The sequence below is a fragment of the Nomascus leucogenys genome, chromosome 12, assembly GCF_006542625.1.
Source record: "Nomascus leucogenys isolate Asia chromosome 12, Asia_NLE_v1, whole genome shotgun sequence".
Taxonomy (NCBI): Eukaryota; Metazoa; Chordata; class Mammalia; order Primates; family Hylobatidae; genus Nomascus; species Nomascus leucogenys.
In genome coordinates, this window is record NC_044392.1 from 42,273,471 (window position 1) to 42,287,881 (window position 14,411).

Genomic DNA, 14,411 nt, shown 5'->3' on the forward strand with positions numbered 1-14,411 from the left:
TTCACCTGCAGTATGATGAAAATGACAGTATAACAAATTGGAAATGGGCGCCTGTGGTGTTGATGGTCCTGTGGTTTGTACCCACTGAATTGCATTTTTACTTGGATGCCTTAATGTGCCTGCACCTATACCTTTGGGACTATTTCATGGACCCCTAAGTGCCTTACCATGTGGGATTCTTCAGATAACCAAGCAAATGGCATGTCTAGTTAAAAAAAAATCTCCTTGTGTTTTCATAGCACTCTAGCACCTAGGCTGAAAACTAAAAAATTATCTTCTTATCTGTTGTGAATTGCTTTGGAGGTTTCTTAATTCTTGGTTTATTTGCTCATGGGTTCTAGTATCTTTAGGATTTCCAGCATTTTAAAGGACAAAGCAGCCCTTTAACCCACTGATTTTCTTCTTATTGATTGTTCATATTAAGAGTGGCAGAGGTGGGAATTGGAGAATTACTAATGTGCTTATTTAAAGCAGCATTGGCACCTGTTATTCAGTTTTTTACTCATAGCACAGAGTCTCACACATAATAAGTGCTCAATAAATATTTATTGAATAAATAAATGAGTAACTCAAATAAATAAAAATGTATTGTCTTGAATTTAAGTAACTTTAGTGGAAAGTCTATGAAAGTCTGCCAGTATAACCCCGGATTGCTTGGTTTATATATTGTCCCTGCCGTGTCTGTTTCGGGGACCTACAACATATTGGCCTTACAGCCATGAACAGGGTCACAGGTGCACAGGTCAGATGGTGGAACAAGAGGACAGAGCTCTCCTGAATAACTGCTGCTGGCCTTGCCAGTGCTTGGGTCCAGAGTCCCACTTCCCTGACTGTAGAAAAAAAAAGCTCCCTGAGTAGGAGTTGATGATGATGGTGATGATGATGATGATGACTCAGCATTTCTCTAACTCCAGAGTTAAAAATACTGTTCATCCCAGCCTACTTGTTATTCCTCACGACTACCATGACAGGTGGGTGGAGGAGTGTTATCTCCAAGGGAAAAACATATTGGGGGCTGCGGCCCAGAATACTGAAGGGACCCACTTTTAGAATGGTTTATCTACATCCATTGCCGGGCTCCTTGTCCAGATTATGTCATTCTCATTTTTCCCTAACCCCAGCTTCTTAGTGAATTCTATGTACAGTTGGATCACACACACAAGAGACTGGCCATAGCAAAATCAGGATTAGAACTCAGCCCCTGGAGCTTTTCTTTATGCTCAGAGTGACAGTTTTCTTTGACAGTGAATGTTTGGTTGTGCATTTGGAAGAAATCAGACCACTTCTATCTGAATTCTGATTTAGCTGAAAACTTCAAAATTCGGGGGAGTTGCTTTGACTTTAGAGCACAAAATGCCGGTCAGAAGGAACTCTGTACAGTTAACTTCCTTCGGTTGTTCTTGGGCAGCCAGCAGCGATGTCACATTTACTGAAGTCACTTTGTAATTTCCTAATCTAAGACTTTGATTGCCCGAATGTCAAAATATTCTCTTATTTCTTGCCTTCCATTCCTTTCTAACTCTGTCTGTCCCCCATTAAATTCCTAATTCCCTAATGGCCGCGATATAATAGTGCAGTCAAATAGAAGCTGGGCCATGCGGGGTGGGAGTTATTCTGCCATCTGGTACCCTCTTTCTTTTCAGATACTATTTTTTCCTTTTTCGTTGCTCCTCAGGGAAAGGCCTCTTGTCCCCTCACAGGCAGCAGGATCTCCTAAAGGATCTCCTTTCCTTAGCTCTAGTGCGCTCCAGCTGACGTCCACTTTGGAACTTCAGAGCTCAGTCACGCTTCAGCTGCCTACCTCCCTGATCTAGGCCTTCTCTCCACCTCACTGCCCCATCCACCCTCTTTCTGGCTGGGCTACTGAGACCTTGCTCCCCCTTGTTTCCTCCCTCTATTATTTCTGTTGCTCTCTGGTTTTCCCTCCTATAGTCTTGTTTATCAAGCAGCCTCTTGATAAACTACTCGGTCCCAGCTTTGCTTTACTCTCCTAGGAGGCATACAGGATGTGAGTGAAGATAGATGGTCAATAGGAATGGAGAACAGAATCTTCACTATAAGAAGTCCTAACGTGTATTAGCTGCTTAACTTGGTAAATCCTGAGCCAGAGATCCAGGATTTATGGACCCAGGGATCCTACACTATTAGATTATCTAAGAGATTTAGATTTGGAAGGAACCTGTACCCAATCTGGGCTCAAACAGGTTTATTATTACACCTTGGCAGACATCTTTTGGTTCCATCCTAAGCAGGTTAAAAATGAAAGGCTTTTGTTTTCTGCTTTGGGAATGGTGTGTGGCTAGGCTTTTCCAGGCTGAATGAGGAGGGAATCTTTGAGATAGTTAGCTACCTTGCCTGTGGTGGGTGTTAAGGTGGGGTTAAAATGAAAAGCTTATCTTAGAGTTAACCCTTGGTTCGCAATGAAAAACAATTATTCTTAACATTTTTTAATATCCAAAGTTTGAGAGAAAATTCAAATGTTTTCCCCTATCCAAACTTTTAAGGTATTGTGAATATATATATTTTACATATTTCCTAAAACCTTGCAGCCAACTTGCGTATCTGGTCATAGCCTACTGAATCCTAAGGTCAGAGGTGGTTATTTCTAAGATCCTTTTGATTTTACAGAAGGATGGAACTAATGCCCTTTCTGACTCTCTATTGCCAAGTTCAGTAATTCCTTTTTTCTTTCTGTTGCACCTAATTCTGCCCAAAGTATTCTCCCCTCTATGATTCTTAGAAGTGTAGATTTTTATAGCTGACAAGATATTAAGCATCATCTGGTCCAATCCTCTTATTTTAAAGATGAGGAACCAAGGCTCAGAGAGGTTTAGGAACTTGAGCATGGTCACACAGGCAGTGAGTGAGACCTGTACTCATTGATAGTTTATAGCAGTCCTTGTGGACTGGCTAATTCAGTGGTTAATTTGACACTAAGTGTGATTATATTTCCACTGACACCCACTCTTCCTATGCCCCATCTCCTGTGCATGATACTGAGGAACTCCAGGACCGTGGACCTTAAGAGAAGTAAGTCTACTAAATGCCCAGTAGGTTGGAGAAGTTGGGTTATGATGAAGAGGGAGTCCCTGAAGATGGGGCAGATGGCATCTTCTTACACTTCAGGGCTTTACTGGCAGGTTCCAGTTCACACAGAAGAAGAGGCCATTGGGCAGAAGTCACTGCCATATCCTTTGGAGCTAAAAAGGGTGACTGTGAGGACAGGTCGCATGTGTGTGTGCGTGTGTGTGTGTGTGTGTGTTTGCTGGCATCTGCAAGGTGAAGAGCTGAGGGAATGCTAACCTGATTGTGAAGCCGGAGACAGGGGCCAGAAGAGAAGAGAAAAAAAAAAAGCAGAGAAACATGTCCTATTCTTGAGCTGGAGAGAGAAAAAATCTGGAGGCAGAAGTGGGCTTGTGGTAGGCTGAGGGGGGCCCTCAGAGACTTAGTTAAGATTCCGAGGAGCAGAGACTGGGAAGTGGGTGGCAGGGAAGGAGGTGGGGACAGCTGTTGCTTTGATTTGCTATTGAGTCAGTGTTCTTGGTGCATTAGCACCAGGAGGGAGCCCTAGGCTGGCCCCCAACCAAAACAAGCCCCTCTGTAGCCAATACTGAGTTGTAGCAAGGAGAACTGCAGTGGAGAGACAAAATGGAAGGGGATTTGATCCCAAAAGAGTCTCTTCCTTGCCTTAGCTGCTTCCTTCTGGGACTGGGCTGTGTGCTCTAGACAAGCATCTAGTGTTCTGCCCTAAGAGGATGAGAGGGTGAGGTGAAACTGACCACAGGGGAGGGCTCAGTGAGGACCTCTAGAGCACAGATTCTGTGCAGGTACTGACTCTCTTCAGTTGTTTTGGAGTAGGCCCCTGAAGACAGGATGATAACAGTCCTGAGCCATTTTAGGAGTGCCTGTTTATCTCGTCTCCTCATTCCCTTCTCACTATGATCAAACACTTTAGACATACGGACAGGTATGACTTGAAATCTGCATTCTAATGCAATACAGTCAGGAGGTCAGATTTTGAACTCTTAGTTGTCCTCTTAAACTAAGTAGAGGGATTTTATACCCTTTACCTCAATTTATCTTGCTGCTTTCACACATATGTAAGAGAACTGGGGGGAAAAAGTTCCTCATCTTAGGAAAGTACTTGAGAAAGGGAACATAACAGAGTCAAACGCAGAACTCAGTTTAGCTCATTGGAAGGGTATGGGAAAATAGAGACTGGGAATGGGCCAGAAATCCCAGAAAATTAGGAGAAGTAAAGAATATATTCTCTGGAGATGAAAAATCTCAGCCCAGGTTCCAACAACTTTCTCATACTGTGCAGTACCTATCCCAGTGCCCCAATACCTGTCTGAGGGCGTGGATGAATTCCCTTTCTCAATGGGCTCTGTCTTATTCTCATATGCTCCTTATGTTGCACTTTAGATATTTCAGGCTGATGGCTTGGTGTGGTGGGATAACAATGCTGTGGAAAAGTTTAATTTGTTAGAAGTCAAGCAAGAAAGCACTCATCTCTGCTGGTTCTGATTTTCCTGACTTGTTTTTACTGTTTCCCTTCACCGGGTGATCAGAGTCAGGGTGTGGATGACAGGTTCAGGGCAATGGTTAGGAGCATTACATGAAGAAAAGTGTGTTCTGCTCTACACACCCACACTACTCTAGTTTCACTGATTCCCCCAATCCTAACTGCTATTTAGTCTCCGTGCACTCTTCTCACTTAAAAAAAAATCTGTATTTTTAAAATTGCGGTACATTGTTCGCATTAGCCTCACTTTGTACCTTCCTGAGAATTTAACTCTTCTGTGAAATAGATACATTCTCCCAAGTCCACAGATCTCACAGTCCCCCAAATGGAAAATGACATAAAGAACTCTTATCTCTCTTCTTAAATCTCCATTGAGTGTCTCTTATTTGATGTGGGCAAACACGCATTTTTGTTCCCTAAGATAGATGCATATTTTGACATGTGCCCCTCAATACACACAAGACACTCTGATCCTCACTAATCGTATTTCTGGATTTTGTTTTCTGACATGAACACACAGATTTTATTATGACCTAGATACAGAGCCCTTTTCACATGCCCATATTAATCAGAACCCCTTACTTCCAGAAAACCATATGGCTTAAACTCAGAGATTCTCCCCAAAGCAGAATTCAGGCTCTCTCTTCTGCTCAAACTCCCCAGGAGAGGGCCAGAATCCTCTCCTCTCCAGGGCTGAGGCTCAGTCCATCTGTCACCGACATTGGACTCCAGGGCTTGGAAACCAGAAAAGAGTTGGCATTAAGTGGCAATTGAGGATAAATGAGAATATGGGAGGCTCAGGGGCTTGGTGGTGGTAATTTTTGTATTTGTGTTAGATTAGCAGATAGAAATTATGGGAAGAAACATATAATATGTATTTGGAAAGGTCTCATCCTTAAGAGCTACAGCAAGAACTAGTGAGTGCAATTGTTGCACTGTAATTTTTGCATTTGCTGGGCAAAAAAAAAAAAATGATTAGGAGCAGATGGTAAAACTGGCTTCTCATTTTATAATAACTCAAGAACTCAGCTCCAGGCTCTTCAAAGACTGACTGACCACTATGCTAAGTTCCAAGTTACTTGTCATTGATGTACTTACTGAAATCAGAATTGGAAGCAAAGCGCCAGGTCATAGAAGGGTAAAAGTAAAATATGAAACAAGAATCTGCATATTTCCAATAAAATCTGGTGTCAGAAGTACTAGTTCTTCATCCTACCTTGCCAGTATTTGGGAGTATATGAAGAAAGGGGAGAAATGAATAATGGCTAGCCTACAGATGAGTGCCTGAGATCAGCCTTCATTTCTTTTTCTTTTTTTTCCCCTAGGGCAAGGTGATGCACCTGACCTTCTTGACCCTGAACTAGAAGTAAATGAGCTAAAGGTGCTTATAATTAGCAATCAATACACAATTAGTATAAGTCTAGCTGGGGAAAGGGAAAATAAATCCTTAGAGAAGACAACATTTTAGTTTGTTCTTTAAGTTATTTAGCTTTCTTATTGTTCTCTTGGAGACTTCCAAGAGAAAGAGAGAGAAGAGAAGGTTGAAGAATCCCAGGGGTAAGAGTTCACATTAAAGAATGATATATGTGCTGAAAAATATGTTGAGATTTCTGTATTTGAGTCCTTTCTGAAACCTGCCTGCTCTTCATGAGAACAGGGAGCTTAGGAAGATGAGTAGTTGGGAGACACTCCAGCTGTTACTATAACCCTAATTCTGTCTTGCTGAAGGCTCGCTCATAGAGATAAATCACTCTCATTACCTGTCCTTGAGGAATGAAGTTTCTCCTTGTTTCAAATGAAGAAATGAAAGAGGAGTCCTGGAAATTCATCCTGGAAGCCTACCTCTCCAACTAGACTCTGCTGTAGGTCACTCATAAGTATTAACTATTATATTAACTCTTATCCATAAATTGACATGGGAAAATCAGCATTTAGGGGATGAGAAGCTTGTGTAGTTCTGATGTGATGTGAAGAACAGGTTGGCTAATCTAAGACTGACAGGGGCTGAGCACTCTCAGCTCCCTACCCCATTTGATATCATCAGCTTGTTGGAAGATACCCTCAAAGCATAGCAGAGTACAGTTTAAAGATGCATCTACTGAGATATGGCCAAAGACCTGTGCTCTGGGAGAAGATGGTTATATTTAAAGCCATTTAGTTTTGTACAAGGTGGTTATAAAGGTGGGGAAGTTAAGTCAAGATTTTGTTATTTGTTTTCTCCTATACATGTACTAACCAGGCCTAACCCTGCTTAGCTTCCGAGATCAGACAAGATCCGGTGCATTCAGGATGGTATGGATGTATACTTGATACTTGTTTTCTATGCCTCTCATTTACCGGATTCCTCCATTATCTGTTCTGATAACCCATTGTTATGTATTGTCTTTGCTAAGGTTGAGGGAAAAGGATAAAAAAGCACCATGACAGGAAAGTTAGAGTTGGTTGTCATGCTCAGAGTGCTCTTAAGAGGTACATGTTTATAAACTGAGTAGGATTCATTTTACATTCCACACTTATAGTGTATACAGTCAATCCTGCATATCCATGGGTTCCACCTCCATAAATTCAATCAATTGCAGATTGAAAATATTTTTAAAACCTGTGCCAGTACTAAACTTGTATAGACATTTTCCCCTGTCATTATTGCCTAAACAATAGAGTAAAACAACTATTTACATAGCATTTAGATTGTATATGGTATTATAAGTAATCTAGAGATAACAAAGTATACAGGAGAATGTGCACAGGTTATATGCAAATACCACTCCATTTGTATCAAGGACTTGTGCATCTGAAGATTTTAGTATCTGTGGGAGGTCCTGGAACCAATCCTTCATGGGTACCAAAGTACAACTGTATATGGTTATCATATAAGAGCAATACTATCTCAATCTAAAACAGAACTATATATAGTTGTATTTTTAATCTATGAATCCAGATATGACAAAACATTCAGTTCTTCTGAGGCCATTTGAGGCCACTGTAGGCCACAATTTCCTGAGCATCTTAGAAAAACCTTCTAGCACTTCTTTTTTAACCTAAGAATTGCTTGCCCTTCTGTTCCCTTTCTGCAGTTGATCAGATGGCTGTGAGGACTTCCTAGATCTATATCTCACAGTTTTGTTATGTGTTTGTGGTGGAACAGGTCGGGGAGCATAACCAAGAACATGTGTGTGTTTGTGGTGGCAGGGAGGGAGATTCCAGCCCTGTTCTGGGGACTGCACTGTGGGGAATAAGGAGATTATGAAACTTGGAGGTAAAACAGGACCATGGAGAGCAACAAGAAAAGCCTGGAGTGTCACTGTCAGGGGCTAGCACCATGGAGAGTTCAAGGCACAGGTATAATAGTTTGCTCCATAAAGAACAGGAGAACTGGGATCATGGGGTAAGGCAGCCAGCTCTCAAGCACAGGAACTAAAAGAACAGACATCATGGCTTCTATTAGGATAACTCTACGCTCATCACTTGCTCTATAAGGCCTCCTGAAGTGCTTTATTTGAACCTGTCAGGTTGATACACAGCCAAGAGACTGTGCTGAAAAATGAGGACCACCACCAGACTCAGTTTTTCAACATGAGCCTCTGTGATTATGTTAGATACCTAGATATTAGTGGTGATGGAGGGGCTTTTAATGTGGTATAACTTATCATGAGTAAAATCAGGCCTATCTTCTAAAGAGGGAACAGAGGGCCTGTGCCCCCTCAGAGACAGTAGGACGCAAGAAAGTCAAAATATGTATTTTCATCAGGTAGGGTATGAGACGTATCAGACTCAGAATGTCCCAGTGTATCCAAAATTGCTGTAAGTAGTTCAGACAATCACACTAGAAGAGAGGTATGGAATCGTGCCTCTTAAGAAGAGTATTGTTCTCAGGATTTAGAAGTTTCTCTGTTAGTTGAGGAATTTGATGACAGTCTTAAGGCTTAGGAAAATTTTGGTAAAGAGAGAAATGATTCTTTAGTAGTTGCTGCTTCAGTGAAGAATATGTACCTTTACTTCTTAGCATCTTAGCTTCTATTGTTTAAAAATCTCAACAGATTCATGTGTTCAAGCCTCCTGAGAGCTCGACTTCTCTGTACTAGAAGAGATGGATCTTCTTGTCATATATAATAGAATTGGACTGGGTTTTTACTTGGGTAGTTATTGGAGCCCTGGGCACCAGCTAGTTCTGATCTTGTAAAAAATCAGCACTACTGCTGATCCTAGAGGCAGAGACAGGTCTCTAGCCCTGGAAACTTGTTCTTCTTCATTTTATGATGATTTGGAGTGTTTATACTTAATCTGAGCAAGTTTTTAGAAACAGAATCTTTTTCTGATGGCTTGCTTCTCCAGGGTCCTTTTCTGATGGTTTGTTTCTGTCTTTTGTAAGCATTTCCACGGGAATTGCTATTCTCAGAGATTAAGGGTGGACCTCTAAAACAAGACCCCATACAGGAAACAAAATGTTCTAGTACATGGGCCTATAGTCAGTGTTAAACATGAAACATTACATTCTAACATGAAAAATAAAAGAAAATATAATTACCAAAACCTTATAATAACTTTGAATTTTTCACTCAGTAGTCAGTAAGGAGCTGGTCCAATCCACAGCTTGCTTTCAACAATAATCTGGAACCTAGATCACCATCCTTAGGTAAAATTCCATTACTGAGAATTAGATGACAAAAAAGGGATTGTTGAGCCAGTATGCAGTTCCACTGGAGTAGGAAACAACAAAGAATAAGACTAATAACAGCCCCAGGGGTTTTCTTCCTCTGGTGATATTTTTTCCTACCAAGTGATTTAAGGAAAATAAACTTTTGATCCTGTTTTACATATTATTTGGACTGCAAGAAAGTAGTAACATCAAGAAGTACCAAAATCAAATCTAAGAATTTACAGAGCAATGGCACAACCTCTCAGTTTGTTATTTCAAAGTAACCAGAATGCCAAAGAGATGCTGTCTATGGAATTTTATGGCTGCAGAACTATGAGTCACTCTCTCCAAGTGAATAGTGAATATCTCCAACAAGGCACTCTTGCAATTAGATTTGGACCTTCTTTCTTCTTCACTTGGAAGAGGAAAGAGAAAGAGCCTAAGGGTAGTAAGCTGGCTCATTCTATCAGTCTAGGACAGAGGATTTTGAACTGTGCGGTAGAACCCCAGGTAGTTCCTTAAGGATTATAAGAATGTGTAAAAGCCAGTAAGACAGGGAAAAGGGATATAGGTCTTACTTCACTATTTCAACAACAGCAGTTCTCCTTTGATATGTTTTCCTCATTTGTTAAAGATGTCTCACATCTTTGTTTTAAAAACAAATGAGAAAACTGCTGCCCTAGAGGAAACTATTAAAACTAACAGTGCTATCCAGATCTATGAAGAAGCTTAGAATAGAATGGCATAACTGCTGGGTAGGCAGTTGACATTACATACATTAGGACCTACATGAAACACACTGATTCTTCATGGAATTAACTAAACTCTGCTATACAAGTGTCTCTGTGATAGTCTTAACTTTTCTGTGGCAGAAAATGCACATGTCTAAAAGGAGAGCATATCCTTCCCAAGAGTTACAGCTGCAACTAGGAGGAGAACAGGAACAGAAACAGAAACAGAACAGTTACAGCTGCAACTAGGAACAGAAACTGGATGGAGTCGATCTGCCAAACAGATCTGTGGACAGCAGTACAGTGAATGCCTGCTGGACTTCTCTGGCACATTGGGCATGATGTCCTCACTGGGCATCTGGCCAGGGGGCTGTAGAATGAATGGTAGCGGACAGAGGTCATTGAGAAGAAATAGATGTTCATGTGTGGGGCAGTGCAGTACAAGGTTAAATTGCTGTAACCTTATCTGAAACAAAGAGAGGCTATCTATCTATCTATCTATCTATCTATCTATCTATCTATCTTTACCCTAGGTCAAGCCACAGAGTGTGGAAATAACTTCAGAAGGAAGAGCCCAAGAAAGCTGGTCACAGTGTTGAATATTGAGCTGTTCACCAGAGAGAGGACACATTAAGTTCATAGGACTTGTGTCCTCCAAACCCAGAATTGTCAACCACTGTGAAAACTAGTGGGGAAATGTGAGAAGGAAGGGCAGATGGGACATTCTAAATGTCTTACCTGTTCCTGAGCTTCTAGCCACAACACTCATGGCCAGTCTTAGTTATCAGTTGCTTGCCCTCTCAATCCCTGTTCAGCCTTATGAAGCTTAAAAGATTTATGCTGTGCTCCAGGGAATGATATGCCCCAGCAGCACATTAAGTTTGTTTTCCTTATTCTAAATGGGAATAGGTATGCTACCACAACACCCTTGACAATTCAAACATCAGCATAAGAGTATCTTGTCCTTAAACCTTCCCACCACATCTCTCATAGTTTTGGTCAAACATTACCAGTTAAGATACATATACATATTGCCTAGTTTTCTTCCTAGGGGCTCCAGGCCAACTCAACGGTACGAAACACATGCCCATGATCGTGTGCAAAATAGTCTTCAGGATTACTGTCCGTGAGCATTAAATCTAAGCATTTACCTCCCACCATCAGCACTGGCCTTCTTAGATCCAGAAACTAAAAGACAGAATTAATTTAAGACAGAAGATATGGTGGTTATGTCTCACGCATCAGTGTGTCCTGAGATACTGCACACCAGACAGATGCCCGTTATCTGTAAAGATAATGCTTTCCAAGGAAAATGATGCTTGGTTTGACTCTTCCTTGGAAACAGACCCCTCCTGTTCATCTCCCACTTCCCCACCCCTCCTCTAGAAATTCCCCATTCAGAAGTTACTGCTTTCCACTGTTTCTCTCAGCCACTGCTCTGAAGCATATTTCTAAATATGAGGATATAACATTTCTTTTCCTCTCAACTTTAAGCCTGAATAGGGGCTGAGTCCCCAGTTTGAGGACCAAGAAAGAAGAGTGTAGTTGGTGAAGAAAGACTTGGCTAGTATATTGACTTACTCTAGTCTATAGTTTTTTTTTACATCTTAGAGTAGAAGAGCTCACAGCTTTCTGGATGACGTCTTTCTCTCTTTTTGGGGCCCAGCCTAGCACCATCAGTTCCCATTGCCGAACAGTTGCAGTTTGGATCATATTTGCCTCTCGTCATAAAACTCAGCAGGTTAGGAAGGCCAGGGGCTACAGTTGAAAGTCAAGGCCTAGTAGGAGGGTCATTAGCGAAGCACAAACACCCAGCAGCCTCTCTGTCTTGCACTTAGCCTGCTTTCCCCAAGGACTCCCTTCAGCTCCTCAGTAAGTGGGGTCATCAGTGCAGTCCTCTGGGGAAGGGGATTCCACATAGGGGAAAGGAGAGGCTGCTGTCTCTGTGGTGACTAGGGCGGGAACTCCCTTTGGGGAGTTTGATGGGTAGAGGGCAGAAGGAGTCAGCCAGCCAACTATAGGGAGGGGATCCCCAGGGCCCCCATACCAGGGGAAGCCCCTTTATCACGATGGAGACAGGGCTGGGGGAGGTCAGGCGAGGTGGAGCGATTATTCCTCCAGCACCCTGGCTCTTCGCCTGTTTTCCTCAGATGAAATTCTCTACATCATCCTCCCCAGTTTCAACCCCTCCCCTCTCCACCCCCGCCCCGCCCTGTGCCCATCCCTGCTGGCCACTGGGTCCATCGCCCAGGAGCCACCTCCCCTTTCTCCTCCCCTGCGGTTCTTTCTGTTTTTCGTTGGCATCTGGCCGGGCATAGCCACCACCCTCCCCCTTCACTCTCCCCACTTCCCTTTGCTCCACAGAGGTCCTGTTCCCTCTCCCCCTTCCTCCATCCCAGCCCTCCTCCTCTTCCGACAGGGCGGCGGGGAGAGGAGGATGCATTCCTTTAGTCTCTTCACAGCCTGCCCTCCCTCCTCAGGGACCTGAGGCTAGGAGCTGTGGACCCCTTCCGGGTTTCCCTACACGCTGCCCCTCTGCCATCCCACTAACCGTTAGTAGCCTTTAAGAAAGCTGAGGTGCCCCCACAGCGCTGACCTACATAGCCCGGCCCAGGGCGGGAGGGGCTCTTCCCCAAGTCCCCTCACCCCTGGCCCCGCCTCCTTTCTCCCCCGACTCCCTTCCTTCATCTGTCTACCATTAGGAACCAAAGAAGGTTTTGAGTTCCAGACTGGGGCAAAGGGCCTAGGTATGCTACCCCATCCCAAATTTGGGAAAATCAGTGCTTAGCCCAGGAAAGCTTTGGGTTTCTCATGCATCCTCCTCCCCAAATATCTTGATTCTTTCTTTTGCGCTCCCCCCTACCCCCACCCCGCCTCTGCTCCTGTCGGATTTCTTTTCCCAGCTTCTACCACTGCCAGGGATATTGCCATCCTGGGCCCCCTCCGCCCTGTGTTGTTGTTTTGCTCCAAGGATAAGGGCCCCCTTCTTTGCCCACGCCCCCCTCAGCAGCCTCACCCAGGCCCCCTTCTCTGCCCACTCGGAGCTGCGCCGCGGGTTGAGGGGGGACGGGCGGGGGGAGCAGAAATGTTTGCATACAGCAGTTTGGGGGATTGCGCTGGCTACCCAACCCCTACAGATATACATACACAAACACCCGACACACGCCCTGACTGAAACAGCGACAAATCTCACTCCGCCCCCAACACACACTGACACAGACATACACACAGATACTGACACAGAAACGCAGAGCCAGACACCAACACAGACGCGCGCGCACACGGACAGCAACACATCCAGACCCCGGGCTGCTCCTAACGGACATCAGCCCCGACAGCCAAACCCCGGTGCACACGCAGACACACGCTCGGTGGTGTACACAGAAGGGTACACACGCCGGCACACCCACAGTCCACAGAGACACGGATGCTCAGAGACAGACACAAGGGTATTAGCAGCGGCTGGTGACTTTAACCCCGGTTCCAAACAAAGCCAACAGGCTCCCTCAGCCAGACTCCCGATCCCAGCCCCCGCCTCGGGTCACTCCCCACCTCCCCAGGCGCCGCCCCCTCCCTCACTCACCGTCCTGGGAGAGGTTGGCCCCACCGGGCGCCCAGCAGCAGGCGAACAGCAGGAGCAGGAGAGAGGCGGCTGGGGCCCCCATAGCGCTTCCCGGCCGGCTCCCTGGCTGGGCGCTGGCGAGCCTGAATCCCCGGGGGCTGGGGATGGGGAGGGGGTGGACTACGATGTTGACCGAAAGGGCGCCCCCGAGCCGCTTTGGAGCCCGGGGCCGAGGTGGGGACCGGGAGGGAGCCGGCGCTGCTGCAGTCGCGGGGATTAAATAGGGCGCTCGGAGCAAACCATTTGGTTGGAGGTGGAGGGGGTTTGGCGGGGGGCTGGGCTGGTCGCGGGGGGGCCAGGCTGCCGCATTCCCCACTCCCCCCGCCTCCCACACCCCCTCCTTGCCTTGGTGGTGCCTTCCACCCTCTCCCCCGGGAGCTCCGCCAGCCAGGCTCGGGTGTGGATCAGAGGGAGGGAGCTGGCTCAGCAGTGAGACCCCGCGCTCACCCCTTTAGGCTTGGGGTGAAGGGAGGGGAGTCGGATAGGGCCATGGGCCAGCTGGCGAGTGCGGCCACTGCAGGCCTGGGCAAGGGCGTGCCCACTAGCCTGAGATCCTCCAGCTCCGCCCTCCATCCTTTGGCAACTGGGGATCCCCTTAAGCCCTGGGGTCACCCACCAACCATGTACCCAGGGACATCTCTCCAGTGGATAACTACTAACTCTCAGCCTTCTCCTAAACACTAACATCCCTAATTCCTCTTACCCAAGAGCCCATAGTTATCTGTCCAGCAACAATTTGTGGTCCCTGGCCTTAAGCCCTGGGGTCCCCCTATCAACAGTGTACCCAGGGACATCTGTACAGTGGATAATTGCTAACTCTCATCATTCTCCTAAACGCTAATATCCCTAATTCCTCTTACCCAACAGCCCATAGTTACCTGTCCAGCAACAATTCGT

The 14,411-nt window shown here is 45.1% G+C and overlaps 1 protein-coding gene across 2 annotated transcripts in view; it reads right to left on the bottom strand.

Moving 5' to 3' along the window:
* The window catches only part of CADM3 (cell adhesion molecule 3), a 32,213-nt gene extending 18,459 nt beyond the window's left edge, over nucleotides 1–13,754 (bottom strand). Inside the window, exon 1 of one of the 2 annotated variants that reach the window (XM_030824148.1) lies at nucleotides 13,476–13,754. In XM_030824148.1, coding sequence (XP_030680008.1) covers nucleotides 13,476–13,557 — 82 coding nt within the window. In that variant the 5' untranslated portion in view covers nucleotides 13,558–13,754. The remainder of the gene's footprint in view (nucleotides 1–13,475) is intronic. The other variant, XM_030824147.1, reaches the window with a different exon arrangement.
* Between the last annotated feature and the right edge of the window lie 657 nt (nucleotides 13,755–14,411).